Below are 26,566 nucleotides of genomic sequence, written 5' to 3' on the forward strand. Positions count from 1 at the left end.
CCCCATTGACCCCCCCCCCCCCCCCCACATTGTGGATCTAGTGGGAGGGAGGACCTGAAGGGAATCCACATTAGTCAGGAAATGGTGTTAGGTAAACTGTTGGGACTGAAGGCAGATAAATCCCCAGGGCCTGATGGTCTGCATCCCAGAGTACTCAAGGAGGTGGCCCCTAGAAATTGTGGATGCATTGGTGATCCTTTTCCAATGTTCTCTTGACTCTGCATCAGTTCCCGTGGACTGGAGGGTAGCCGGTGTAACTCCACTTTTTAAGAAAGGGGGGAGAGAGAAAAGGGAGAATTATAGACCAGTTAGCCTTATATCGGTAGTGGGGAAGATGCTGGAGTCGATTATTAAAGATGTTATAGCAGCGCATTTGGAAAGCAGTGACGGGATCGGTCAAAGTCAGCATGGATTCATGAAGGGGAAATCATGCTTGACTAATCTTCTGGAATTTTTTGAGGACGTAAAAGTAGAATGGATAAGGGAGAGCCAGTGGATGTGGTGTATCTGGACTTTCAAAAAGCCTTTGAAAAGGTCATACTCAAGTGCAAAATTAGAGCACATGGTATTGGGGTAGGGTATTGACATGGATAGAGAGCTGGTTGGCAGACAGGAAGCAAAGAGTAGGAATTAACGGGTCCTTTTCAGAATGGCAGGCAGTGACTAGTGGGGTGCCGCAAGGCTCGGTGCTGGTTATTTACAATATATATTAACGATTTAGATGAGGGAATTAAATGTAACATCTCCATGTTTGCGGATGACACAAAGCTGGGTGGTAGTGTGAGCTGCGAGGAGGATGCTATGAGGCTGCAGGGTGACTTGGACAGGTTGTGTGAGTGGGCAGATGCATGGCAGATGCAGTATAATGTGGATAAATGTGAGGTTAGATTGGTGGCAAGAACAGGAAGGCAGATTATTATCTGAATGGTGTCAGATTAGGAAAAGGGGAGGTTGCAACGAGACCTGGGTGTGCTTGTACATCAGTCACTGAAAGTAAGCATGCAGGTACAGCAGGCAGTTAAGAAAGCTAATGGCATGTTGGCCTTTATTGCGAGAGGATTTGAGTTTAGGAACAAGGAGGTCCTACTGCAGTTGTACAGGGCCCTGGTGAGACCGCACCTGGAATATTGTGTGCAGTTTTGGTCTTCTAATTTGAGGGAGGACATTATTGCTATTGAGGGAGTGCAGCATAGGTTCACCAGGTTAATTCCTGGGATGGCGGGATTGACATAAGATGAAAGAATGGGTCGACTGGGCTTGTATTCACTGGAATTTAGAAGGATGAGAGGGGACCTTTTAGAAACATAAAATTCTTAAAGGGTTGGACAGGCTAGATGCAGGAAAAAATGTTGCCGATGTTGGGAGAGTCCAGAACCAGGGGTCACAGTTTAAGAATGAGGGGTAGGCCATTTTGGACTGAGATGAAGAAAAACATTTTCACCCAGAGAGTTGTGAATCTGTGGAATTCTCTGCCACAGAAGGCAGTGGAGGCCGATTCACTGGATGTTTTCAAGAGACTTAGATTTTGCTCTTAGGGCTAAAGGAATCAAAGGATATGGGGGAAAAAGCAGGAATGGGGTACTGATCATATTGAATGGCGGTCGGTGCCGGCTCGAAGGGCCGGTTGGCCTATTCCTGCACCTGTTTTTCTATGTTTCTATGTACGCACATATATGTATGCACATACACACACACATACGTACACATAAAAAAACAACCAACAATAAGAGAGCAAAAAGACTAAACCAATGTCACCAAGTTTCTGTAATTCAGAGCTTATTTGCTGGAGTTTAGGAGGATGAGGGGGGGCCTTATTGAAACACGGAATAGTGAGCGGCCTGGATAGAGTGGATGTGGAGAGGATGTTTCCACTTGTGGGAGAGTCTAGGACCAGAGGGCACAGCTTCAGAATAAAAGGATGTTCCTTTCAGAAGGAGATGAGGAGGAATTTCTATAATCTGAAGGTGGTGAATCTGTGGAATTCATTGCCACAGATGACTGGAGGCCAAGTCAATGGTAGCGCAGCGGTAGAGTTGCTGCTTTACAGTGAATGCAGCGCCGGAGACTCAGGTTCGATCCTGACTACGGGCGCTGCACTGTAAGGAGTTTGTACGTTCTCCCCGTGACCTGCGTGGGTTTTCTCCGAGATCTTCGGTTTCCTCCCACACTCCAAAGACGTACAGGTATGTAGGTTAATTGGCTGGGTAAATGTAAAAATTGTCCCTAGTGGGTGTAGGATAGTGTTAATGTACGGGGATCGCTGGGCGGCACGGACTTGGTGGGCCGAAAAGGCCTGTTTCCGGCTGTATATATATGATATGATGATATGATATGAGATACTTTTAACTTGGAGATAGATCGATTCTTGATTAGTACGGATGTCAGGGGTTATGGGGAGAAATTTTAGATTTAGATTTAGATTTGGAGATACAGCGCGGAAACAGGCCCTTCGGCCCACCGAGTCCGCGCCGTCCAGCCAATTAACCTACATACCTGTACGTCTTTGGAGTGTGGGAGGAAACCGAAGATCTCGGAGAAAACCCACGCAGGTCACGGGGAGAATGTACAAACTCCGTACAGACGGCGCCCGTAGTCAGGATCGAACACGAGTCTCCAGCGCTACATTCGCTGTAAGGCAGCAACTCTACCGCTGCACCACCGTGACCGCCCGCAGATGCAGAGAAGGCAGGAGAATAGGGTTGAGTGGGTGAGATAGATCAGCCATGATTGAATGGCGAAGTGGACTTGATGGGCCGAATGGCCTGATTCTGCTCCAATAACTTAAGAACTTATGAAGTCAAACCCAAGTGCAATGGATAGAACAAAGTGGTAGATACAGAGTGCAGAATACAGTTCTCCACATTGTAACACCAGTTACATAGATGCCCATCAAAGTATTGCCCTTGAGGTTGTACAGGAACAGGAACACCATCCAAAGGTGTTATAGCCACTCTGCTTAGGGTTCGAAACCGCTGATAGTTTCGTTAGTTTAGAGATACAGTGCGGCAACAGGCCCTTCGGCCCACCGAGTCTGCGCCGACCAGTGATCCTCGCACAATAACACTATCCTACACACACTAGGGACAATTTACACTTGTACCAAGCCAATTAACCTCAGAAGGCAGTGGAGGCCAATTCTCTGAATGCATTCAAGAGAGAGCTAGATAGAGCTCTTAAGGATAGCGGAGTCAGGGGGTATGGGGAGAAGGCAGGAACGGGGTACTGATTGAGAATGATCAGCCATGATCACATTGAATGGCAGTGCTGGCACGAAGGGCCGAATGGCCTCCTCCTGCACCTATTGTCTATTGTCTATAATTATCTGCCTCGGGCAGTTTATCAATGACGTCTTCTTCATTGCAGGATGCATTGGCGGCTCTGGAGACTCCAAAGAACCCAAACCAGCGTAACAGGAAGATGAGTACTCCCTTGTCTGAAGTGATTGGGAGGAATCTGAAGGTGGCTTTGGCTAATAGCAGACGGAACGTGGTGGCATGGTCTGCTGAAAGCCCACAGTTGCATGCGCCTGAACCAGCCAAGGTAAAACTGCAGCGCTATCTTTCAGTAGCAGGAGCTAAGTGTATTGTTCCTTTGTAGACATTTTATTTCTCAGCAAAACAGATAGTCTAATTCAAGGGTTCCCAACCTGGGTAAATCTCGCCGACCCAGGGGGTAAGCTTGTTGATTCTGGATTTGTACATAATGACTGACTGTGTTTAGACAATAGACAATAGGTGCAGGAGTAGGCCATTCGGCCCTTCGTGCCAGCACTGCCATTCAATGTGATCATGGCTGATCATTCTCAATCAGTACCTCGTTCCTGCCTTCTCCCCATACCCCCTGACAGACAGGGTGTTGGGCGCCCAAGGCTCATCGATGCGTGAGGGCAACGAAGGCTATCCCGTCTGGTCCGAACCGACAGAAGGTCGACTGTGGTACAAGTCACAGAAAATGTTAATGGTGGTCACGGGAGGAATGTGTCACAATACACAGTGCATCGCACCCTGCTGCGTATGGGGCTGCACACGGAGGACCAACAGCATATTAGGCAGGCGGTCATAATGTTTTGGCTCATCAGGTCATAATGTTTTGGCTGATCGGTGTAAACTCGTCCCACTTCCCTCCCTTTGGCCCATATCCCTCGAAACCTGTCCTATCCATGTACCCGTTTAATTGTTTCTTAAACGTTGCGATGGTCAAAATGACCTCATCCAGCAGCTCGTTCCAAGCACCCACCACCCTCTGTGTCAAAATGTTACCCCTCAGATTCCTATTAATTCTATCCCTACTCATGTTAAAAACTATGCCCTCTGGTTCTCGACACCTCTACTCTAGGAAAGAGACTCTGTGCATCTGCCCGATCTATTCCTCTTATGATTTTGTACATCAATATCTTCGACTCTCTGGATGTTTTATTTCTCGGCAAATTGGATAGTCTAATTAATGCTTTTAGAATGGTGTAGGATCAACTGAATCCCACGACAGAAAGCAGCAAACAAACGACACTTAGCTGAGCCAGTCACCTAGTGTCTCGTTTCTTCCAGAAGCCCCTTTTACCCGCGTTCTCACCAAACATAACCCGCGTGCAGATGAGGCCAGTGAGTGCGTCTGACCTTGGCGTTGTTATTGAGCTCTTGTGGCTGGACCTTCTCGTGAGGCCGCTGGCGAGCCGCCAGCTGTGACAGGCTGTGTGCAAAGCCAACGTGGGCATGAAGGTGCCACAAGTGTCACGGTTGGAGCTGTGAAGGCATTGACTGTAAACGTATTGCTTTCTTTGCCAGGACAAGCCGGAGATCTTAGCGGATGTTATGATTTGTGTGAGCAAGAAGCTTGGCGGGCGGCAGGGAGACTTGAACGCGATTGCAGCCTCTCTGGGAGCAGATTACAGGTATCGGTTCATTGCTCCAATGCCCCAACTTTTTTGCATAGATAAATAGACAATAGATGCAGGAGGAGGCCATTCAGCCCTTCGAGCCAGCACCACCATTCAATGTGACCATGGCTGATCATCCACAATCAGTACCCTCCTTCCCCCCCCCCCCCCCCCCCCCCCCCGTTCCTGCCTTTTCCCCATATCCCTTGATTCCGTTAGCCCTAAGAGCTCTATCTAACTCTCTTTTGAATTCATCCAGTGAATCGGCCTCCACTGCCTTCTGAGGCAGCGAATTACACAAATTCACAACCCTCTGGGTGAAAAAGTTTTTCCTCATCTCACTTCTAAATGGCCTACCCCTTATTCTTAAACTGTGTAAGCCCCTGGTTCTGAACTCCCCCAACATTGGGAACATGTTTCCTGCATCCAGCGTGTCCAATCCCTTAATAATTGTTTATGTTTCTATAAGATCCCCTCTCATCCTAAATTCCAGCGAATACAAGCTCAGTCGCTCCATTCTTTCATCATATGACAGTCCCGCCATTCCGGGAATTAACCTGGTGAACCTACGCTGCACTCCCTCAATAGCAAGAATGTCCTTCCTCAAATTAGGAGACCGATCTCCTAATTTTTCCTCACAAATTCACAACTCTGTGTGAAAATATTTTTCCACATCTTTAGAATTAAGAAGCATTTTTAGAATGCTTGTTTCTGACTTTGGATCGGTGAAAACGCACTTTATGCTGAGCATATTGTTTCTGTTTTCAGGTGGAGTTATGAAGAGATGGTAACTCATTACATCTACCAGGGCAAACAGAATGACACCAGTCGGGAATACAAGTCCATCAAAGAAAAGGGCGTTCACATTGTCTCGGAACACTGGCTGCTTGCTGTACGACAAGTATTTCCCTCTTGAAGACAAGCTCAAAAAGGGTCCCAACCTGAACGCCACCTCTCCCATGTTCTCCAGAGATGCTGCCTGACCCGCTGAGTTACTCCAGCACTCTGTGAAATGTCACCTATCCATGTTCTCCAGAGATGCTGCCTGACCCACTGAGTTACTCCAGCACTCTGTGAAACGTCACCCATCCATGTTCTCCACAGATGCTGCCTGACCCGCTGAGTTACTCCAGCACTCTGTGAAACGTCACCTATCCATGTTCTCCACAAATGCTGCCTGACCCGCTGAGTTACTCCAGCACTCTGTGAAACGTCACCTATCCATGTCCTCCAGAGATGCTGCCTGACCCGCTGAGTTACTCCAGACCCTCCAGCTCTGGCAACATTCTTGTAAATCTTCTCTGTACCCATTCCAGCTGAACAACATCGTTCCTATAACATGGTGCCCAGAACTGAACACAATGGGGTCTCATCAACGTCTTATACAACTGCAACATGACCTCCCAACTTCTATACTCAATAGTCTGACTGATGAAGGCCAATGTACCAAACGCTTTTTTGACCACCCGATCTACCTGCATCTCCATCTTCAAGGAACCATACACCTGCACTCCTAGATCCCTCTGCTCTACAACACTCCCCAGAGTCCTGCCATTCACTGTGTAGGTCCTGCCCATGTTAGACTTCCCAAAATGCAACACCTCACATTTCTCAACCATTCCTCAGCCGACCTGGCCAATTGTTCCAGATCCTGCTGCAATCTTTCACAACCATCTTCACTATCTGCAAACCCGCCCACTTTTGTATCTTCTACAAACTTGTTAATCTTGCCCTGTATGTTCTCATCCAAATAAACTAAACCAAATAGACACAAAATGCTGGAGTAATAACTCAGCAGGTCAGGCAGCATCTCTGGAGAGAAGGAATGGGTGGCTTGTCGAGTCGAGACCCTTCTTCAGAACCGAATCGTCGCCCATTCCTTCTCGCCAGAGATGCTGCCTGTCCCGCTGAGTTACTCCAGCATTTTGTGTCTATCTTTGGTGTAAACCAGCATCTGCAGTTCCTTCCTACGCCTAACTAAACCAAATGCCTTGCTAAAGTCTATCTATATTGGCAACGTGTAGGGCTTTGTTCTCATAACCTAACTAGGTTATATAACCTACCTACATAAATAACCTGCCGATATTTATTTTATTTGAAGTATAACTGCAGATGAATATGTTTTCATAGTTACACCTTTTGTGTTTTGTGAAGACGTTGTTAATTATTGCACTAAATGTGAAATTCTTTGTTGCAGTGTGCTGACGAGCAGAGGAAGGTGCCTGAATGTCTTTACCCTCACACATATAACCCTAACATGAGTCTGGATATGAGTGCCGTACATGAGACTAAGGTCTCCTCCCGCCGATGCCCATCTGAAGCAAGGTGCAGGGATAAGCAGGTACGTTGAGAACGTATATTGTAGTACAGTTTGTGATACTTTGTTGTGCTCAGATTTCCCCGGACAATTTACATGTGTCAGTCAGGTCATAGAGCACTACGGTGGGTGGCATTGTAGACAGTGGAGATGGCTGTGAAAAATTGCAGCAGGATCTCGATCGGTTGGGCTGAGGAAACGTTGATGGAATTTAATAGGGCGCAGCGGTAGAGTTGCTGCCTTACAGCGAACGCAGCGCCGGAGACCCGGGTTCCATCCCGACCGCAGGCGCCGTCTGTACGGAGTTTGTACGCTCCCCCCGTGACCGACGTGAGTTTTCTCCGAGATCTTCGGTTTCCTCCCGCATTCCTACACAGGTTTGTAGGTTAATCAGCTTGGTAAATGTAAAAATTGTCCCTAGTGTGTTGTGTGTGAAGGAGAGTGTTAATGTGCGGGGATTGTTGGTCGGCGTGGGCCAAAGGGCCTGTTTCCGCGCTGTATCTCCAAACTAAACTAAACTAACACGGAGAAATGTGAGTTGTCAAATTTTGGGAAGTTTAACATGGGCAGTACCTACACAGTGAATGGTAGCTACACCTAGGGAGCGTTGTAGAGCAGAGGGATCTAGGAGTTCAGGTACATAGTTCCTTGAAGGTGGATTGGGTGGTCTAAAAGGCTCTATGGCACATTACCTTTCTTCAGTAAGAGTATTGATTGAAAATACGGAACTGCAGATGCTGGTTTACAAAATAAGGCGCAGAGTGCTGGAGTAACTCATCGGTGTCAGGCAGCATCTCCGGAGAACATGGATAGGTGTTGCCAGTCTCAAGGAAAGTGGCGTCACGGGACGTTTGGGTGATCAAGAAGGCTTCCAGCACATTGGCCTTCTACAGTCAGAGTATTGAGTATAAACGTTGGGAGGTCATGTTGCAGTTGTGTAAGATGTTGGTGAGGCCACACTTTCAGTATTATGTTCACTTTTGGTCACCATGTTATAGGAAAGATGTTGTCAAACGGGAAAGAGTGTTTACGACGATGTTGTCAGGACTCGAGGCCCTTAATTCTAGGGAGAGGTTGAGCAGGCTAGGACTCTATTCCTTAGAGCGCAGGAAGATGAGGGGAGATCTTATAGAGGCATTCAAAATCATGAGAGGAATAGGTCGGGTAAATGTACAGGGTCTTTTGCCCAGAGTAGGGGAATCGAGAATCAGATGACATAGGTTTAAGGTGAGGGGAGAAAAATTTAATAGGAACCTGAGGGGTAACTTTTTTTAACAAAGAGAGGTGGGTGTATGGAACGAGCTGCCGGAAAAGGTAGTTGAGGCAGGGACTGTTGAAATGTTTAAGAAACATTTAGACAGGTGCAGGATAGGATAGCTTTAGATAGATATGGGCCTAATGCAGGCAGGTGGGACTAATGTAGTTTGATTTGTTTGCTAATAGGGGCGGCTCAGTGGTGGTGGTAGAGCTGCTGCCTCAGAGCGCCATAGACAATAGGTGCAGGAGGAGGCCATTCGGCCCTTCAAGTCAGCACCACCATTCAATGTGATCATGGCTAATCATTCTCAATCAGTACCCCGTTCCTGCCTTCTCCCCATACCCCCTGACTCTGCTATCCTTAAGAGCTCTATCTAGCTCTCTCTTGAATGCATTCAGAGAATTGGCCTCCACTGCCTTCTGAGGCAGTGAATTCCATAGATTTACAACTCTCTGACTGAAAAAGTTTTTCCTCATCGTTCTAAATGGCCTACCCCTTATTCTTAAACTGTGGCCCCTTGTTCTGGACTCCCCCAACATTGGGAACATGTTTCTTGCCTCTAACGTGTCCAACCCCTTAATAATCTTATACATTTCGATAAGATCCCCTCTTATAGAAACATAGAAAATAGGTGCAGGAGTAGGCCATTCGGCCCTTCGAGCCTGCACCGCCATTCAATATGATCATGGCTGATCATCCAGCTCAGTAACCTGTACCTGCCTTCTCTCCATACCCCCTGATCCCTTTAGCCATAAGGGCCACATCTAACTCCCTCTTAAATATAGCCTTCTAAATCCTTCTAAATCATCCTTCTAAATTCCAGTGTATACAAGCCTAGTCGCTCCAGTCTTTCAACATATGACAGTCCCGCCATTCCGGGAATTAACCTAGGAAACCTACTTCTCCAACTTTAGATAGTTCCTCTGTCCCTCTCTTCCCCTCCTCCTTCCCAGATTTCCCTCTATCTTCCTGTCTCCACCTATATCTTTCCTTTGTCCCGCCCCCCTGACATCAGTCTGAAGAAGGGTCTCGACCCGAAACGTCACCCATTCCTTCTCTCCTGAGATGCTGCCTGACCTGCTGAGTTACTCCAGCATTTTGTGAATAAATACCTTCGATTTGTACCAGCATCTGCAGTTATTTTATTATAGTAAACCTACGCTGCACGCCCTCAATAGCAAGAATATCCTTCCTCAAATGTGGAGAGCAAAACTGCACACAGTACTCCAGGTGCGGTCTCACTAGGGCCCTGTACAACTGCAGAAGGACCTCTTTGCTCCTATATATCAAACCCAGGATTGATCCTAACTACAGATCGTACAGAGTTTGTACGTTCTCCCTGTGACTTTGTGGGTTTTCTCCGGGTGCTCCGGTTTTCTCCCACAATAAAGTCATACGAGTTTGTTGGTTAATTGGCTTGTCTGCAGTGTGTATTGGATCGTGTTTGTGCGAATCAGTGATCACTGGTCGGTGTGGACCCGGTGGGCTGAAGGGCCTGTTTCCACGCTGTATCTCTAAGCTAAACTAAACTGAATAAATGATTATTTCTGGGCTTTCTGACAGACCACTAACCCTGAGGATGAGCAAGCTGACTGTGAAAACGATGAAAAGACAAACGATGAACAAACACTCGAGGCGGAAAAGAATCCTCAAAAACAAGAGTTTGTAGGTAAAGTGAGACTTAATTATCATCCAGCAAACTATTTCACTTTCGTTGTTTGATATCATCTGGGGAAAAAAGACACAAAGTGCAGGAGTAACTCAATGGGTCGGGCAACATCTCTGGAGAACATTGGATAGGTGACGTTTCACAGAGTGCCGGAGTAACTCAGCGGGTCAGGCAGCATCTGTGGAGAACATGGATAGGTGACGTTTCACAGAGTGCTGGAGTAACTCTCCCCATCACCTTATTAGCTATGCCCTCTCGTCTTTGGCATTTGCACTTTGAGGAAAAAGATTTTGACTGTCTACCCTATCCACGCCGCTCAATATTTTGTATACTTCCATCAGGTCTCCCCTGAAACTCCGACCCTCCAGAGAAAACGATCCAAAGCCATCTAACCTCCCCCTGCTGTTGAAACCCATGAGAGAAATAGATCGGGGAGATGCACAGAGTCTTTTACCCAGAGTAGGGGAATCAAGGACCAGAGGACATAGGTTCAAGGTGAAGGGGAAAAGATTTAATAGGAATCCGAGGGGTAACTTTTTCATACAGAGGGTGGTGGGTGTATGGAACAAGCTGCCAGAGGAGGTAGTTGAGGCTGGGACTATCCCAATGTTTAAGAAACAGTTGGACAGGTACATGGATAGGACAGGTTTGGAGGGATATGGACCAAGCGCAGGCAGGTGGGAATAGTGTAGCTAGGACATTGTTGGCCGGTGTGGGCGAGTTGGGCCGAAGGGCCTGTTTCCACACTGTGACTCTATGACTCTGAAACCTCTAATCCAGGCAGTATTCTTGGTCTACACCCTCTCCAATCCCTCCACATCCTTCCTGTAATGGGATGACCAGAACTGCTCGCAATACTCCAAACTAATCAATGTTTCCTTCAATTGCTTCCTTCGTGCTTGTTACTCCAGCACTCTGTTCCCTTTGGGTCTAAGGGAACAGTTGTGACGGTCAGTGTAGTGTCCCACTGCTCAGGCTGCCGGAGAAAACCCACACGGTCACAGGGAGAACGTACAAACTCCGTACAGACAGCACTGCCCAGTCCATGTGTAGGTCAAAAAACTGCACATGTTGGTATAAATCGAAGGTAGACACAAAATGCTGGAGTAACTCAAGGGTATAAGAAAATAACTGCAGATGCTGGTACAAATCGATTTATTCACAAAATGCTGGAGTAACTCAGCAGGTCAGGCAGCATCTCGGGAGAGAAGGAATGGGTGACGTTTCGGGTCGAGACCCTTCTTCAGACTGATGTCGGGGGTGGGACAAAGGAAGGATATAGGTGGAGACAGGAAGATAGAGGGAGATCTGGGAAGGAGGAGGGGAAGGGAGGGACAGAGGAGCTATCTGAAGTTGGAGAAGTCGACGTTCATACCACCGGGCCGCAAACTGCCCAGGCGAAATATGAGGTGCTGCTCCTCCAACTTCCGGCGGGCCTCACCATGGCACTGGAGGAGGCCCATGACAGAGAGGTCAGACTGGGAATGGGAGGGGGAGTTAAAGTGCTGGGCCACCGGGAGATCAGTTGCGTTAATGCGGACCGAGCGCAGGTGTTCAGCGAAGCGATCGCCGAGCCTGCGCTTGGTTTCGCCGATATAGATAAGTTGACATCTAGAGCAGCGGATGCAATAGATGAGGTTGGAGGAGGTGCAGGTGAACCTCTGTCTCACCTGGAAAGAATGTTTGGGTCCTTTGATGGAGTTGAGGGGGGAGGTAAAGGGACAGGTGTTGCATCTCGTGCGGTTGCAAGGGAAAGTGCCCGGGGTTAGGGTGGTTTGGGTAGGAAGGGACGAGTGGACCAGGGAGTTGCGGAGGGAACGGTCTCTGCGGAACGCAGAGAGGGTAGGGGATGGGAAGATATGGCCAGTGGTGGGGTCCTGTTGTAGGTGACGGAAATGTTGGTGGATAATATGTTGGATCCGCTGGCTGGTGGGGTGGAAGGTGAGAACGAGGGGGATCCTGTCCTTGTTGCGAGTGTGGGGATGGGGAGCAAGAGCGGAGCTGCGGGATGTAGAAGAGACCCTAGTGAGAGCCTCATCTATAATGGAGGAGGGGAAGCCCCGTTTTCTGAAAAACGAGGACATCTCGGAAGCCCTAGTGTGAAACACCTCATCCCGGGCGCAGATGCGGCGTAGACGGAGGAATTGGGAGTAGGGGATAGACTTTTTGCAGAGGACCGGGTGGGAAGAAGTGTAGTCCAGATAGCTGTGCGAGTCGGTGGGCTTGTAATAAATGTCCGTCACTAGTTTTTCTCCTGTGATGGAGATGGTGAGGTCCAGAAACGGGAGGGAGATGTCAGAGATAGTCCAGGTATATTTAAGAGCAGGATGGAAATTGGAGGTGAAGTGTATAAAGTCAGTGAGTTCTGCATGGGTGTAAGAGGTAGCACCAATGCAGTCGTCGATGTAGCGGAGGTAGAGTTCGGGGATGGGGCCAGTGTACGTCTGGAACAGGGATTGTTCGACGTACCCAACAAAGAGGCAGGCGTAGCTAGGGCCCATGCGAGTGCCCATAGCCACGCCTCTGGTTTGGAGGAAGTGGGAGGAGTCAAAGGAGAAGTTGTTGAGGGTAAGAACCAGCTCTGCTAGGCGGAGGAGAGTGTTGGTCGATGGGGATTGGCTGGTTCTACGGTCGAGGAAGAAACGGAGGGCTTCGAGTACTCAGCGGGTCATAGAAACATAGAAACATAGAAAATAGGTGCAGGAGGAGGCCATTCGGCCCTTCGAACCTGCACCGCCATTCAATATGATCATGGCTGATCATCCAACTCAGTATCCCGTACCTGCCTTCTCTCCATACCCCCTGATCCCTTTAGCCACAAGGGCCACATCTAACTCCCTCTTAAATATAGCCAATGAACTGGTCTTAACTACCTTCTGTGGCAGAGAATTCCACAGATTCACCACTGTCTGTGTGAAAAAAAACGTTCTCATCTCGGTCCTAAAAGACTTCCCCCTTATCCTTAAACTGTGACCCCTTGTTCTGGACTTCCCCAACATCGGGAACAATCTTCCTGCATCGAGCCTGTCCAACCCCTTAAGAATTTTGTACGTTTCTATAAGATCCCCCCTCAATCTTCTAAATTCCAAGCCGAGTCTATCCAGTCTTTCTTCATATGAAAGTCCTGCCATCCTAGGAATCAATCTGGTCAGGCAGCATCTCTGGAGAGAAGGAATGGGTGACGTTTCGGGTCTCCGGCGCTGTGAGGCAGCGACCCTGCCACTGCACCACCGTGCCGCCCCGTGATAGTTTGATCTTTATCGCGACAACCCGTCGGTCTATTAACCACCTTTTCCTCCTTTGACAGACTTGACGGAAACCTCCGAAATGAGAGAGAATTTCCAGCGGCAGCTGCAGGAAATAATGTCGGCCACGCGAGTGGACAAGCCGGGCGGGTTCCGTGGAGCGGCAGCGAGGGGAATCCTGGACCACTCCGTGTCCGCAGACTGTGGGCCCCGCACAGGACGCAGCAGGGCACTCGAGTCCCTCAGGTCTCTCTTATCCTGCATTTAAAAGCAACATTCTTTGCTACAAGGACTACACGTCACAGCCTCAGATTTAAAGGACGTTTCGGGTCTCAAAAGAGGGCGTGCAGCGTAGGTTTACTAGGTTAATTCCCGGAATGGCGGGACTGTCATATGTTGAAAGACTGGAGCGACTAGGCTTGTATACGCTGGAATTTAGAAGGATGAGAGGAGATCTTATCGAAACGTATAAGATTATTAAGGGGTTGGACACGTTAGAGGCAGGAAACATGTTCCCAATGTTGGGGGAGTCCAGAACCAGGGGCCACAGTTTAAGAACAAGGGGTAGGCCATTTAGAACGGAGATGTGGAAAAACCTTTTCGGTCAGAGAGTTGTGGATCTGTGGAGAGAAGGAATGGGTGACACTTCGGTTTCGATCCGAAACGTCACCCATTCCTTCTCTCCAGAGATGCTGCCTGTCCCGCTGAGTTACTCCAGCATTGTGTCTGCCAAATAAATTTCTCATCTCCTTCCTGAAGGAACGTCCTTTAAGTCAAACTACACTAGTCCCACAAGTCAAACAAGTCAAACGGCAAAGTCGCTACCTCACAGCGCCGGAGACCCTACACAAGTCATACTACACTAGTCCCACCTGCCTGCATTAGGCCCATAACTATCTAAAGCTGTCCTATCCTGCACCTGTCTATGACTCTGAAACCTCTCCTGAAGAAGGGTCTCGACCCGAAACGTCACCCATTCCTTCTCTCCAGAGATGCATCAGTCTGAAGAAGGGTCTCGACCCGAAATGTCACCCATTCCTTCTCTCCAGAGATGCTGCCTGACCCGCTGAGTTACTCCAGCATTTTGTGTCTACCTTTGATTTAAACCAGCATCTGCAGTTTATTTTTTCTGAGAAATTTCTTTAGTCAGAGGGTGGTGAATCTGTGGAATTCTTTGCCACAGAAGGCTGTGGAGGCCGTCAATGGATATTTTTAAGGCAGAGATAAATAGATTCTTGATTAGTACGGGTGTCAGAGGTTATGGGGAGAAGGCAGGAAAATGGGGTTAGGAGGGAGAGATAGATCAGCCATGATTGAATGGCAGAATAGACGATGGGACAAATGGCCTAATTCTACTCCTGTTCCTTATGGCCTTAAAACAAGTTAGAAAAGGCTTTCTGTGTTCTTACTTGACCAAGGCATAAAACCATAGTCACACACAGGGTGGTGGGTGTATGGAGCAAGCTGCCAGAGGACGTAGTTGAGGCAAGGACTGTCCTAACGTTTAAGAAATAGACAGGTACATGGATAGGACAGGTTTGGAGGGATATGGACCAAGCGTAGCCAGGTGGAACTAGTATAGCTGGGGCATGTTGGCCGCTGTGGACAAGTTGGGCCAAAGGGCCTGTTTCCACGCCGTATCACTCTCTGACTCTAGAGATAAAGTCCAATGTCCACAATGGGATAGGGATGAATCGGAAATACTGTAGCTTATGGTTTTATGGACCGTTCAGATGCTTGATAAATCAAAGTATGTCTGCTGTGAAGAAGTTCACCTCTCTCCAACAGGAAGCTCCGTGAGACCTTCTCTCATTTCGACCAGCGATCCCCAGAACACTAGCACTATCTTTTTAGTTTAGTTTAGAGACACAGTGCGGAAACAGGCCCTTCGGCCCACCGGGTCCGCGCCGACCAGCGATCCCCATACATTAACACTATCCTACACCCACTAGGGACAATTTATTTTATATTTACCAAGCCAATTAACCTACAAACCTGCACGTCTTTGGAGTGTGGGAGGAAACCGAAAATCTCGGAGAAAACCCACGCAGGTCACGGGGAGAACGTACAAACTCCGTACAGACGGCGCCCGTAGTCGGGATGGAACCCGGGTCTCCGGCGCTGCATTCGCTGTAAGGCAGAAACTCTACCGCTGCGCCACCGTGACCGCGCAAACACCACACAAATGGGACAATTTAGTACTTTTACCGAAACCAATTAACCTAAAAACCTGTACGGGACCTCTGTGGAAGGAAATCAAAACTCCAAATGCGTCCTGACCAAATTCCTATTCGTGTGTGCATATGTGGTATATGGTATTTTATTACTGTATATGGTATATTATTTGTCACATTGACCGAGGTACAGTGAAATTCATTTTTGTATACAGTTCAGTACAAGTATCACTGTACATAAGCACTTAGATACATATTGGATAAGCAACTCTGATACAGTCCAAGTGTACAGCAGTATGTAACACATTGAGACAGTTTTCAAGAGAGAGATAGATAGAGCTCTTGGGGCTAACGGAATCAAGGGATATGGGGAGAAATCAGGAACGGGGTACAGATTTTGGATGATCAGCCGGTGATTGACAGTGCTGGCTAGAAGGGCCGAATGGTCTACTCATGGAGTGATACAGTGTGGAAACAGGCTCTTCTTATAGAAACATATAAAATTATAGGACTAGACAAGCTAAATGCAGGAAAATGTTTCCCAATGTTGGGGGAGTCCAGAACCAGAGGCCACAATCTAAGAATAAAGGGGAGGCCATTTAAAACTGAGGTGAGAAAAAACCTTTTCACCCAGAGAGTTGTGAATTTGTGGAATTCTCTGCCACAGAGAGCAGTGGAGGCCAATTCACTGGATGAGTTTCAAAGACAGATAGAGCTCTAGGGGCTAGTGGAATCAAGGAATATGGGGAGAAGGCAGGCACGGGTTACTGAGTGTGGATGATCAGCCATGATGACAATTAATGGCGGTGCTGGCTTGAAGGGCCGAATGGCCTCCTCCTGCACCTATTTTCAATGTTTCCATCACAATGAATAGCGGTGCTGGTTCGAAGGGCCAAATGGCCTCCTCCTGCAACTATTTTCTAAGGTGTCACAAAATGCTGGAGTAACTCAGCAGGTCAGGCAGCATCTTGGAGAGAAGGTTCGGGTGGAGACCCTTTTTGAGACTATTTTCTATGTTTCTTCGGCCCAACTTGCCCACGCCGGCCAACATGTCCCAGCTACACTAGCCTCACACTGCCCCTGCACCGATTTTCTAAGTCTCTATTTCCAATGTTCTGATCTTTAGGTGCTCGCACCCGGCTGTAATGGACATCAACACGGAGCCATCACAAAGTGAGCAGATAATCTGGGACGACCCGACGGCCCGGGAAGAGCGAGCCAAGCTGGCCAACAACCTGCAGTGGCCCGGGAGCCCGTCACAGTACTCAGAGCAGACCGAGGGGCACAACGCAAAGCACCCAGAGTCCTTCACCGACTCAGAAATGGCCGCTATAGGTACTTCAAATACTTTTTTGTTTCTTAGGTAAAACAAACTGCAGATGCTGGTTTAAATCAAAGGTAGACACAAAATGCTGGAGTAACTCAGCGGATCAGGCAGCGTCTCGGGAGAGAAGGAATGGGTGACGTTTCGGGTCGTGAGAAGGGTCTCATCTGAAGAAGGGTCTCGACCCGAAACGTCACCCATTCCTTCTCTCCCGAGATGCTGCCTGACCCGCTGAGTTAGAGCTCTTAAGGATAGCAGAGTCAGGGGGTATGGGGAGAAGTCAGGAACGGGGTACTGATTGAGAATGATCAGCCATGATCACATTGAATGGTGGTTTCCTTCCTCGAAGGGCCGAATGGCCTCCTCCTGCACCTATTGTCTATTACTCCAGCATTTTGTGATACCTTCGATTTGTACCAGCATCTGCAGTTATTTTCCTACACAAAATGCTGGAGTAACTCAGCGGGTCAGGCAGCATCTCGGGAGAGAAGGAATGGGCGACGTTTCGGGTCGAAACCCTTCTTCAGACTGAGTTACTCCAGCATTTTGTGAATAAATACCTTCGATTTGTACCAGCATCTGCAGTTATTTTCTTATTCTACCACTCCAATATTCGTTTCACCAACAATTTGCTCTTTTGATTGAAAAACCCTGTGATTCCAAATAGTTCAAATAGCGGCTGAGAACCTCGTAAACGATGGTGTGCAGCGAGACCTGGGTGAAAATCAAGTCAAGTCAAGTTTATTTGTCACATGCACATACACGATGTGCAGTGGAATGAAAGTGGTAATGCCTGCGGATTGTGCAAAAAAATTACAATTACAGCATATAAATTAAAATTAATACAGAAAAGAAAATTTAGTCCCTGGAGTTATAAAAGTTAACAGTCCTGATGGCCTGTGGGAAGAAACTCTGTCTCATCCTCTCCGTTTTCACAGCGTGACAGCGGAGGCGTTTGCCTGACCTTAGCAGCTGGAACAGTCCGTTGCTGGGGTGGTAGGGGTCCCCCATAATGTTGCTGGCTCTGGATCTGCACCTCCTGATGTACAGGTCCTGCAGGGGGGCGAGTGTAGTTCCCATGGTGCGTTCTGCCGAACGCACTACTCTCTGCAGGGCCATCCTGTCCTGGGCAGAGCTGTTCCCAAACCAGACTGTAATGTTGGCGGACAAGATGCTCTCTACAGCCCCAGAGTAGAAGCACTGAAGGATCCTCAGAGACAGCTGTCTGAGGTGGTAAAGGCGCTGCTTTGCCTTACCCACCAGTGCAGCAATGTGTGTTGTCATATTTGCCCTCTGACCCGAAACAAACATTGTCAGCATAACATAAAAATGAGCATGGGAAGTAATCTGTGCAAGTACAGTGAGCATGTGCACGTCCACCACCGATCTTGCAGCAGCTAGTGGTCCGGAACCTTCTTTAATGTGGACTAAATTACGAGATAGTGCACTTGAAATCCCCTCCGGACGTCCACCCAAAAAATGTGTGGCCCAGGCCGGGTGAGGTGGTCGATCTCGGCCTCATCGGGACTTCCGCGGCCGATCGGCGGGCGGATTCTGCCCCCTGTGGCCGGGGCTCTGGAACTCTGGCCCGGCCGGAGCCGGCAGATCCGTTCCCGTAGCCGATCTCGCAGGGCCTGTCGGTATCTCGGCGGCCTAGGCGGAACGTTCCGGTACCGTTGGACTCCTCTCGGAGGCCGTGACCTCTGTTGGTCTGGCGACACGGATAATCCAGCAAGGCTCCGGAACCAACGATTCTAATTCTGCTCCTGGAACTAATCCTCCTGCTAATCGGGTGGAGCTGTTCGCAAACCATGCCGTGATGGGCTGTTCTTCAGAAACAATAGACAATAGGTGCAGGGAGGAGGCCATTCGGCTCTTCGAGCCAGCACCTCCATTCACTGTGATCATGGCTGATCATTCACAATCAGTACCCCGTTCCTGCCTTCTCCCCATACCCCCTGACTCCGCTATCCTTAAGAGCTCTCTCTCTATCCAGCTCTCTCTTGAATGCATTCAGAGAATTGGCCTCCACTGCCTTCTGAGGCAGAGAATTCCACAGATTCACAACTCTCTGACTGAAAAAGTTTTTCCTCATCTCAGTTCTAAAAGGCCTACCCCTTATTCTTAAACTGTGGCCCCTTGTTCTGGACTCCCCCAACATTGGGAACATGTTTCCTGCCGCTAACGTGTCCAACCCCTTAATAATCTTATACGTTTCGATAAGATCTCATCTCAAGTGAACAAAAATGTCACACACGTTATCACATAAAGTAATACAATAAAAAAATCTTGTACGAGATTAATCTTATTCGTTGCTATTTTCCTACCTACAGAGCTATATAATGCATGTCTTTATTAAAATTCACAGAGCTTGTAAGATAAAACTGAGTTATGGAAAAAATGCTTCTGTGTGCTGTCACACTCGTGCCCAGTCATGTTTGATCTCTAACCCGAAACAAACATTGTCAGCATTACATAAAAATTTCACTTGATAAACCGCGACATATATAAGTCATATATACAGTACAAAACAACATTATGAGGGACCCCTACCACCCCAGCAACGGACTGTTCCAGCTGCTACGATCAGACAAACGCCTGCGCTGTCACGCTGTGAAAACACAGAGGATGAGATGGAGTTTCTTCCCACAGGCCATCAGGACTAATTTAATTTACTGTATTAATTTATGTTTTGTGTTAAAAAAAAAAATCTATTCTGTTTTGTAGTTGAGCACAATCCGCAGGCGTTGCCACTTTCATTTCACTGCACATCTTGTATATGTATGTGACAAATAAACTTGACTTGACATCAGTCTGAAGAAGGGTCTCGACCTGAAACGTCACCCATTCCTCCTCTCCCGAGATGCTGCCTGACCTGCTGAGTTACTCCAGCATTTTGTGAATAAATACCTTCGATTTGTACCAGCATCTGCAGTTATTTTATTATATTGACTTGACCTGTAATGCTTTCAGAATCAGAAGAGATTTATTCCACAATGTTTCATATTTGTGGTCACGCGCGTGATAAAATGCTTTCCACGGGGCATCTACTTTGCGTTTCGCTGACGGTACCAGCACCTTGCGTTTCTTCGTGCCTCGTGTGATATTTCTTTAACAAAGTCTCCGATCGTGCCTCTGCTTACGTTTGCAGAAATCCCACTCCAGCCGGCTGCGGCAGGGAACGGCGACGTGGCCGTGAAGGACGACCATCTCAGCCCCACGCCGCGAGCACCCAGCATCGCCTTCCCGCTGGCACGGCCGCCGGTGGCACCGCAACCAAAGGAACAGGTGACCGACCGGCCTTTCAAACAATCCTGCCTCGTCACCAATGTTCACGACCTCACCAGCGTGACACACACACGAAGAGGGCTTATTCCCGCACAAAGATTATGCCTCCACAAGGAAGGCTTTTCCAGTTTAAGGTTAAAGTGGGGAGATGAGGGCTTATGGCGGAGAAGGCAGGAGAACAGGGTCAAGGGAGAAAGATCAGTCAGGATTGAATGGGGGAGTAGACTTGATGGGCCGTAGGGCCAAATTCTTCTCCCAGAACTTGTGAAAACACTCAACAAAATTACCAATGGAGTTCGGTTTAGTCTGTAGCGGTAATGTTTAAAACTGAGGTGAGAAACAACTTTTCACCCAGAGAGTTGTGAATTTGTGGAATTCTCTGCCACAGAGGGAGTGGAGGCCAAATCACTGGATGAATTTAAAAGATAGTTAGATAGAGCTCTAGGGGCTAGCGGAATCAAGGGATATGGGGAGAAGGCAGGCACAGGTTACTGATTGTGGATGATCAGCCATGATCACAATGAATGGTGGTGCTGGCTCGAAGGGCCAAATGGCCTCCTCCTGCACCTATTTTCTATGTTTCTAAGTTGCTGTCTCACAGCGCCAGAGACCTGGGTTCGATCCTGACTATGGGTGCTGTCTGTACGGAGTCTGTATGTTCTCCCCATGACCCATGTGGGTTTTTTCCTAATGCTCTGGTTTCCTCCCACACTCCAAAGACGTATAGGTTTGTACTTTGATTGGTTTCGGAAAAAATTGTAAATTGTCCCTAGTGTACAGGAAAGTGATAGTGTACTGGGTGATTGTCGGTCGGTGCAGACTCGGTGGGCCAAAGGGCCTGTTTCCACGCGGTATCTCCAAACTTAAACTAAATAGATGTTAAATGAAATACACCCTTATCAGAATACGTGTGCATATCAGACATGCAGATTTGTTGGGTAATTAGATTTGGTGAAATTGTAAATCGTCCCTAGTGTGTGTGGGATAATGTTACTGGAGTGGATATAGAGGGGTGATCGCTGGTCGGCACGGATTTGGTGGGCCCAATGGCCTTTTTCCGCACCGTATCTCCCAATGTTGGGGGAGTCCAGAACCAGGGGTCACAGTTTAAGAATAAGGGGTAGGCCATTTAGAACTGAGATGAGGAAAACTTTTTCAGTCAGAGTTGTGAATCTGTGGAATTCTCTGCCTCAGAAGGCAGTGGAGGCCAATTCTCTGAATGCATTCAAGAGAGAGCTAGATAGAGCTCTTAAGGATAGCGGAGTCAGGGGGTATGGGGAGAAGGCAGGAACGGGGTACTGATTGAGAATGATCAGCCATGATCACATTGAATGGTGGTGCTGTCTCGAAGGGCTTAATGGCCTCCTCCTGCACCTATTGTCTATTGTCTAAAGTCTAAACACAGGAAAATGAACCTGATGTTCATATAAATCGCCTGAGCGGAAGAACGTAGATCTGAAATAGATTCCTGTTATTGTAAATCTAAACCATCGAGACGATCACACTGTGGCGGCACCCTGGGGCTAGGCCACTCCCACTACAACACTGAGTTTAGTTTAGTTTATTGTCACGTGTACCGAGGTACAGTGAAAAGCTTTCTGTTACATGCTATCCAGTCAGCGAAGACTATACATGATGATGATCGAACTGTCCGCAGTGTACAGACAAAGGGTGAAGGGAATAACATTTAGTGCAAATTAAAGTCCGATTATCAATAGCCCAAGGGTCTCCAATGAGGTAGGCAAACCACAGCTAACAATGGACCATTGGGGGCTCCACTGTTCCTTGATCACCCTTACTGGCCTTGATTTGTTCTTTTCATACGTTTCATTCTTTTATTCTTTGTACCTTTTCATACCTCGTTTCCCTCTCCCCTGACTGAGGAAGGGTCTCGCCCCGAAACGGAAAAATATATATATTACACCTTTCCTCCGCCTTTCACCTTTTCTCTATTACACCTTTTCTCCAGAGATGCTGCCTGACCCGCTGAGTTACTCCAGCACTCTGTGAAACGTCACCTGTCCATGTTCTCCACAGATGCTGCCTGACCCGCTGAGTTACTCCAGCACTCTGTGAAACGTCACCTATCCATGTTCTCCACAGATGCTGCCTGACCCGCTGAGTTACTCCAGCACTCGGTGAAACGTCACCTATCCATGTTCTCCACAGATGCTGCCTGACCCGCTGAGTTAGTTTAATTTAGTTTAGCTTATCGTCACTTAAACCGTGCTACAGTGAAAAGCTTTTTTGCTGCGTGCTATCCAGTCAGTGGAAAGACAATACCTGATTACAATCGAGCTGTCCGCAGTGCACAGATAAAGGGAATAACGTTTATTGCAAGATAAAGTCCGATTAAAGATATCTTCAGGTACGGTGGAGGTCAGGACTTCTAGTGCTCCAGCACTTTTTGTGTTAACCAGCATCTGCAGTTCCTTGTTTGTACAGTGGAATTCACGGTGTTTTTGATGAAACCTCCAGGATGCGGTTGAGGGGAAAAAGGAGCCAGCGATCCAGAGGAGATTCCAGTTGTCATCGCTCAACCCCCAGGAACGGATTGACTACTGCCATCTCATCGAGCAGCTAGGTACGCTGTTCATCCTCCATCCTGTGCAGCATGGAAAGGACGCAGTGAATATGTACAAGGATGTTGCCAGGACCCGGGGGCCTGAACTGTAGGGAGAGGTTGAGCAGGCTGGGTTTCTATTCCTTGGAGCGCAGGAGGATGAGGGGTGATCTTATAGAGGTGTACAAAATCATGAAGGAAATAGATAATGTGAATGGAAAGATATTGTCGAGCTTGAAAGGGTTCAGAAAAGATTTACGAGGATGTTGCCAGGACTAGAGGGTGTGAGCGACAGGGAGAGGTTGAGCAGGCTGGGTCTCTATTCCATGGAGCGCAGGAGGATGAGGGGTGATCTTATAGAGGTGTACAAAATCATGAGAGGAATAGATTGGGTAGATGCACAATCTTTTACCCAGAATCGAGGACCAGAGGACATAGGTTCAAGGTGAAGGAAAAGATTTAATAGGAATCCGAGGGGTAACATTTTCACACAGAGGGTGGTGGGTGTATGGAACAAGCTGCCAGAGGAGGTAGTTGAGGCTGGGACTATCCCATCGTTTAAGAAACAGTTGGACAGGTACATGGATAGGACAGGTTTGGAGGGTTATGGACCAAGCGCAGGCAAGTGGGACTAGGGTAGCTGGGACATGTTGGCCAGTGTGGGCGAGTTGGGCCGAAGGGCCTGTTTCCACACTGTATCACTCTATGACTGTGACTCTAATGTACAGAGTCTTTTGCCCCAGGGTAGGTGATCAAAAACTAGAGGGTGGCACAGCGGTAGAGTTGCTGCCTTACGACGCCTGGGTTCAATCCTGGGTTTGAACTTGGGTGTTAAACCCATGGGTTTTCTCTGGGTGTTCCGGTTTCCTCCCACATTCCAAAGATGTGCAGGTTTTAAGGTTAATTGACTTCTCCAAAATTATCCCAAGTGTGCAACGATATAGTTAGTGTGCATGGGGATCGCTGGCTGGCGTTGGCCTGGTGGGCCGAATGGCCTATTTCATAGAGTCACAGATTGATACAATGTGGAAACAGGCCCTTCGTCTCACCTCGCTCACACCGGCCAACAATGTCCCAGCTACACTCGTCCCGCCTGCCTGCACTTGGTCCATAACACTCCAAACCTGTCCTATCCATGTACCTGTCCAACTGTTTCTTAAACGATGCGATAGTCCCAGCCTCGACTACCTCCTCTGGCTGCTTGTTCTATACACCCACCACCCTCTGTGTGGAAAAGTTACCCCTCGGATTCCTAGTAAATCTTTTCCATGCTGTATCTGTAAAGACTAAAGGGTATTGTGCTTGTTTCAGGTGCTGTGGTGCTGGACAGACAGTGCTTCGATGCTTCCTGTACACACATCATCGTCGGGCAGCCGCTGCGGAACGAGAAGTACTTGGCTTCCATGGCGGCTGGCAAGTGGGTGCTGCATCGATCCTATTTGGAGGCGTGCAGAGCAGAGTCCAGGTTCATACAGGTGACGTACTCCCCATAAACTACCTGACAACACAAAGATCCTGACCTTGGGCAGTGTGTGTGTGTGCGCGTGCATGCGTGTCAGAGAGTGTGCTCTGCCCCTTCTCCCTGTGACCATGTGGGTTTCAAGAGTTAAGAGTGTTTTATTGTCAAACTGGACCAAGTTGAGCCCAAACCTCTCCTGCATTGGTGCAGCACCCTCTCCTTACCCCCTTGCCCTGCCCCCTGCCCCCTCCCCTCTCCCCTCCCCTCGACCTCCCCTTTCCCCTCCCCCCACCTCCATCCCCCTCAACTCCCCTCGACCCACCTTTCCCCACCCCTCGACCCCCCCTCGCCCCCTCCCTCCCCCCCTTCCCTCGACCTCCCCTTTCCCCTGCCCCCACCTCCATCCCCCTCAACCCCCCTTATCCTCCCTCCCCTCTCCCCCCACCTCTCCACTCCCCCCCCTCCCCTCGACCTCCCCTTTCCCCATCCCCCACTTCCATGCCCCTCAACCCCCCCTTATCCTCCCCTCGACCCCCCCCACCCTATCCTCCCTACCTCCCCCCTCCCTCCCTAGGAGATAGATTTAAACATTAAAATGTGAATAACTTTAAAAACACAACACCGATTTCTTCCATTAGCACCAAAGGGACGACGGTGGGTAAGGTGGGCCTAACATCGTCGCGCTATCGTGTACCGTTTTGGCTGTAGTTCAGGAACAAACAAACAAACAAACGAGAGTTGACCCAGGCAGAACAAATGAAATTCTTACTTGCAGCAGCTCAGCATAATATGTAAACATAGTGCACTGTAAACAATATAATAAACGAGAAAAAAATAATCCCGTATTGATATATATGTTTGTGTGTTTATGTGCATATATGGGCATATATATATGTGTGTATGTATGTGCATTTATATATGCCTGTCTCTATATATATATATATATATATGTGTGTGTGTCTATATATATATATGTCTATATGTATATGTGCATTTATATATGTTTATATATATATATATATATGTCTATATATATATATACTTTATTTTCTCGTTTATTATATTGTTACAGAGTACTGTGTTATAGAGGAAATAAAAAAAATATATATATATACGGGCGGCACGGTGGCGCAGCGGTAGAGTTGCTGCCTCACAGCGAATGCAACGCCGAAGACTCAGGTTCGGTCCCGACTACGGGCGCCGTCTGTACGGAGTTTGTACGTTCTCCCCGTGACCTGCGTGGGTTTTCTCCGCGATCTTCGGTTTCCTCCCACACTCCAAAGATGTACAGGTTTGTAGGTTAATTGACTGGGTAAATGTAAAAAAAAAAAAATTGTCCCTGGTGTGTGTAGGACAGTGTTAATGTGCGGGGATCACTGGGCGGCGCGGACTTGGTGGGCCGAAAGGGCATGTTTCCGCGCTGTAGAATCTAAATCTAAATCTAAATCACACACACACATACACAAACAAAAAGCTGGAGTAACAGCTGGTCAGGCAGCATCTCTGGAGAAAAGGAATAGGTGACGTTTTGGGTTGAGACCCTTCTTCGGTAGAGTTACCTGACTCTCAGTCTGAAGAAGGATCTCGACCCGAAACGTCATATATTCCATTTCCCCAGAGATGCTGCCTGTCCCGCTGAGTTCCTCCAGCTTTTTTTGCGTCTATCTTCGGTTTAAACCAGCATCTGCAGTTCCTTCCTACACACATACATGCACACACTAATAATAGGGCAAAAAGACAAAACCAATGCCCAAGTCTATGCAGTTTGGAGCTTGTTTGGAAGTAGTGGTGTTTAACAGCCTGATGACTGTGGGGAAGAAGCTGTTCCTGAACCTAGACGGTACAGTTTTCAGGCTTCTATATCTTTTTCCTGGTTTCCACCGGGTGCTCCGTTTTCCTCCCATGTGCCCCAGACGTGAGGGTTTCTAGGCTAATTTAGACTTTACAGATACAGTGTGGAAACAGGCTCTTCGGCCCCCCCCGACCAGCGATCAGGGGCCCTGTACACCAGCACAATCCTACACACCAGGGAGGCAATTTACAATTTTTACCAAAACCTATTAACCTACAAACCTGTACGTCTTTGGAGTGTGGGAGGAAACCACACGTTCATCTATGCTGTCTCTCTAAGCTTTTAAGTTCATAAATAGTAGGAGCAGATTTAGGCCATTCAGCCCATTAAGTCTACTCTGCCATTCAATCATGGCCTAATCTATCTCTCCCTCTCAACCCCATTCTCCTGCTTTCTCCCCGAAACTTTTGACACTCGTACTAATCAAGAAACTGTCAATCTCCTAATGACTTGGCCTCCACAGCCGTCTGTGGCAATGAATTCCACAGATTCACCGCCCTCTGGCTAAAGAGCTAAAGTAAAACAAAGCCCTAAGTACTGAGTG

General features: G+C 48.1%; 1 protein-coding gene across 4 annotated transcripts in view; it reads left to right on the top strand.

The window, feature by feature from the left end:
- topbp1 (DNA topoisomerase II binding protein 1) overlaps positions 1 to 26,566 on the top strand; it is an 89,787-nt gene that overhangs the window by 49,610 nt on the left and 13,611 nt on the right. For all 4 annotated transcript variants that reach the window (XM_078426598.1, XM_078426613.1, XM_078426606.1 and 1 more), the window contains 10 exons: positions 3,364 to 3,540; positions 4,782 to 4,888; positions 5,642 to 5,765; positions 7,071 to 7,214; positions 10,012 to 10,117; positions 13,425 to 13,608; positions 16,663 to 16,871; positions 20,012 to 20,148; positions 22,627 to 22,732; positions 24,023 to 24,186. In XM_078426598.1, coding sequence (XP_078282724.1) covers positions 3,364 to 3,540; positions 4,782 to 4,888; positions 5,642 to 5,765; positions 7,071 to 7,214; positions 10,012 to 10,117; positions 13,425 to 13,608; positions 16,663 to 16,871; positions 20,012 to 20,148; positions 22,627 to 22,732; positions 24,023 to 24,186 — 1,458 coding nt within the window. The remainder of the gene's footprint in view (positions 1 to 3,363; positions 3,541 to 4,781; positions 4,889 to 5,641; positions 5,766 to 7,070; positions 7,215 to 10,011; positions 10,118 to 13,424; positions 13,609 to 16,662; positions 16,872 to 20,011; positions 20,149 to 22,626; positions 22,733 to 24,022; positions 24,187 to 26,566) is intronic.

This window comes from Rhinoraja longicauda, chromosome 2 (assembly GCF_053455715.1).
Source record: "Rhinoraja longicauda isolate Sanriku21f chromosome 2, sRhiLon1.1, whole genome shotgun sequence".
NCBI lineage: Eukaryota > Metazoa > Chordata > Chondrichthyes > Rajiformes > Arhynchobatidae > Rhinoraja > Rhinoraja longicauda.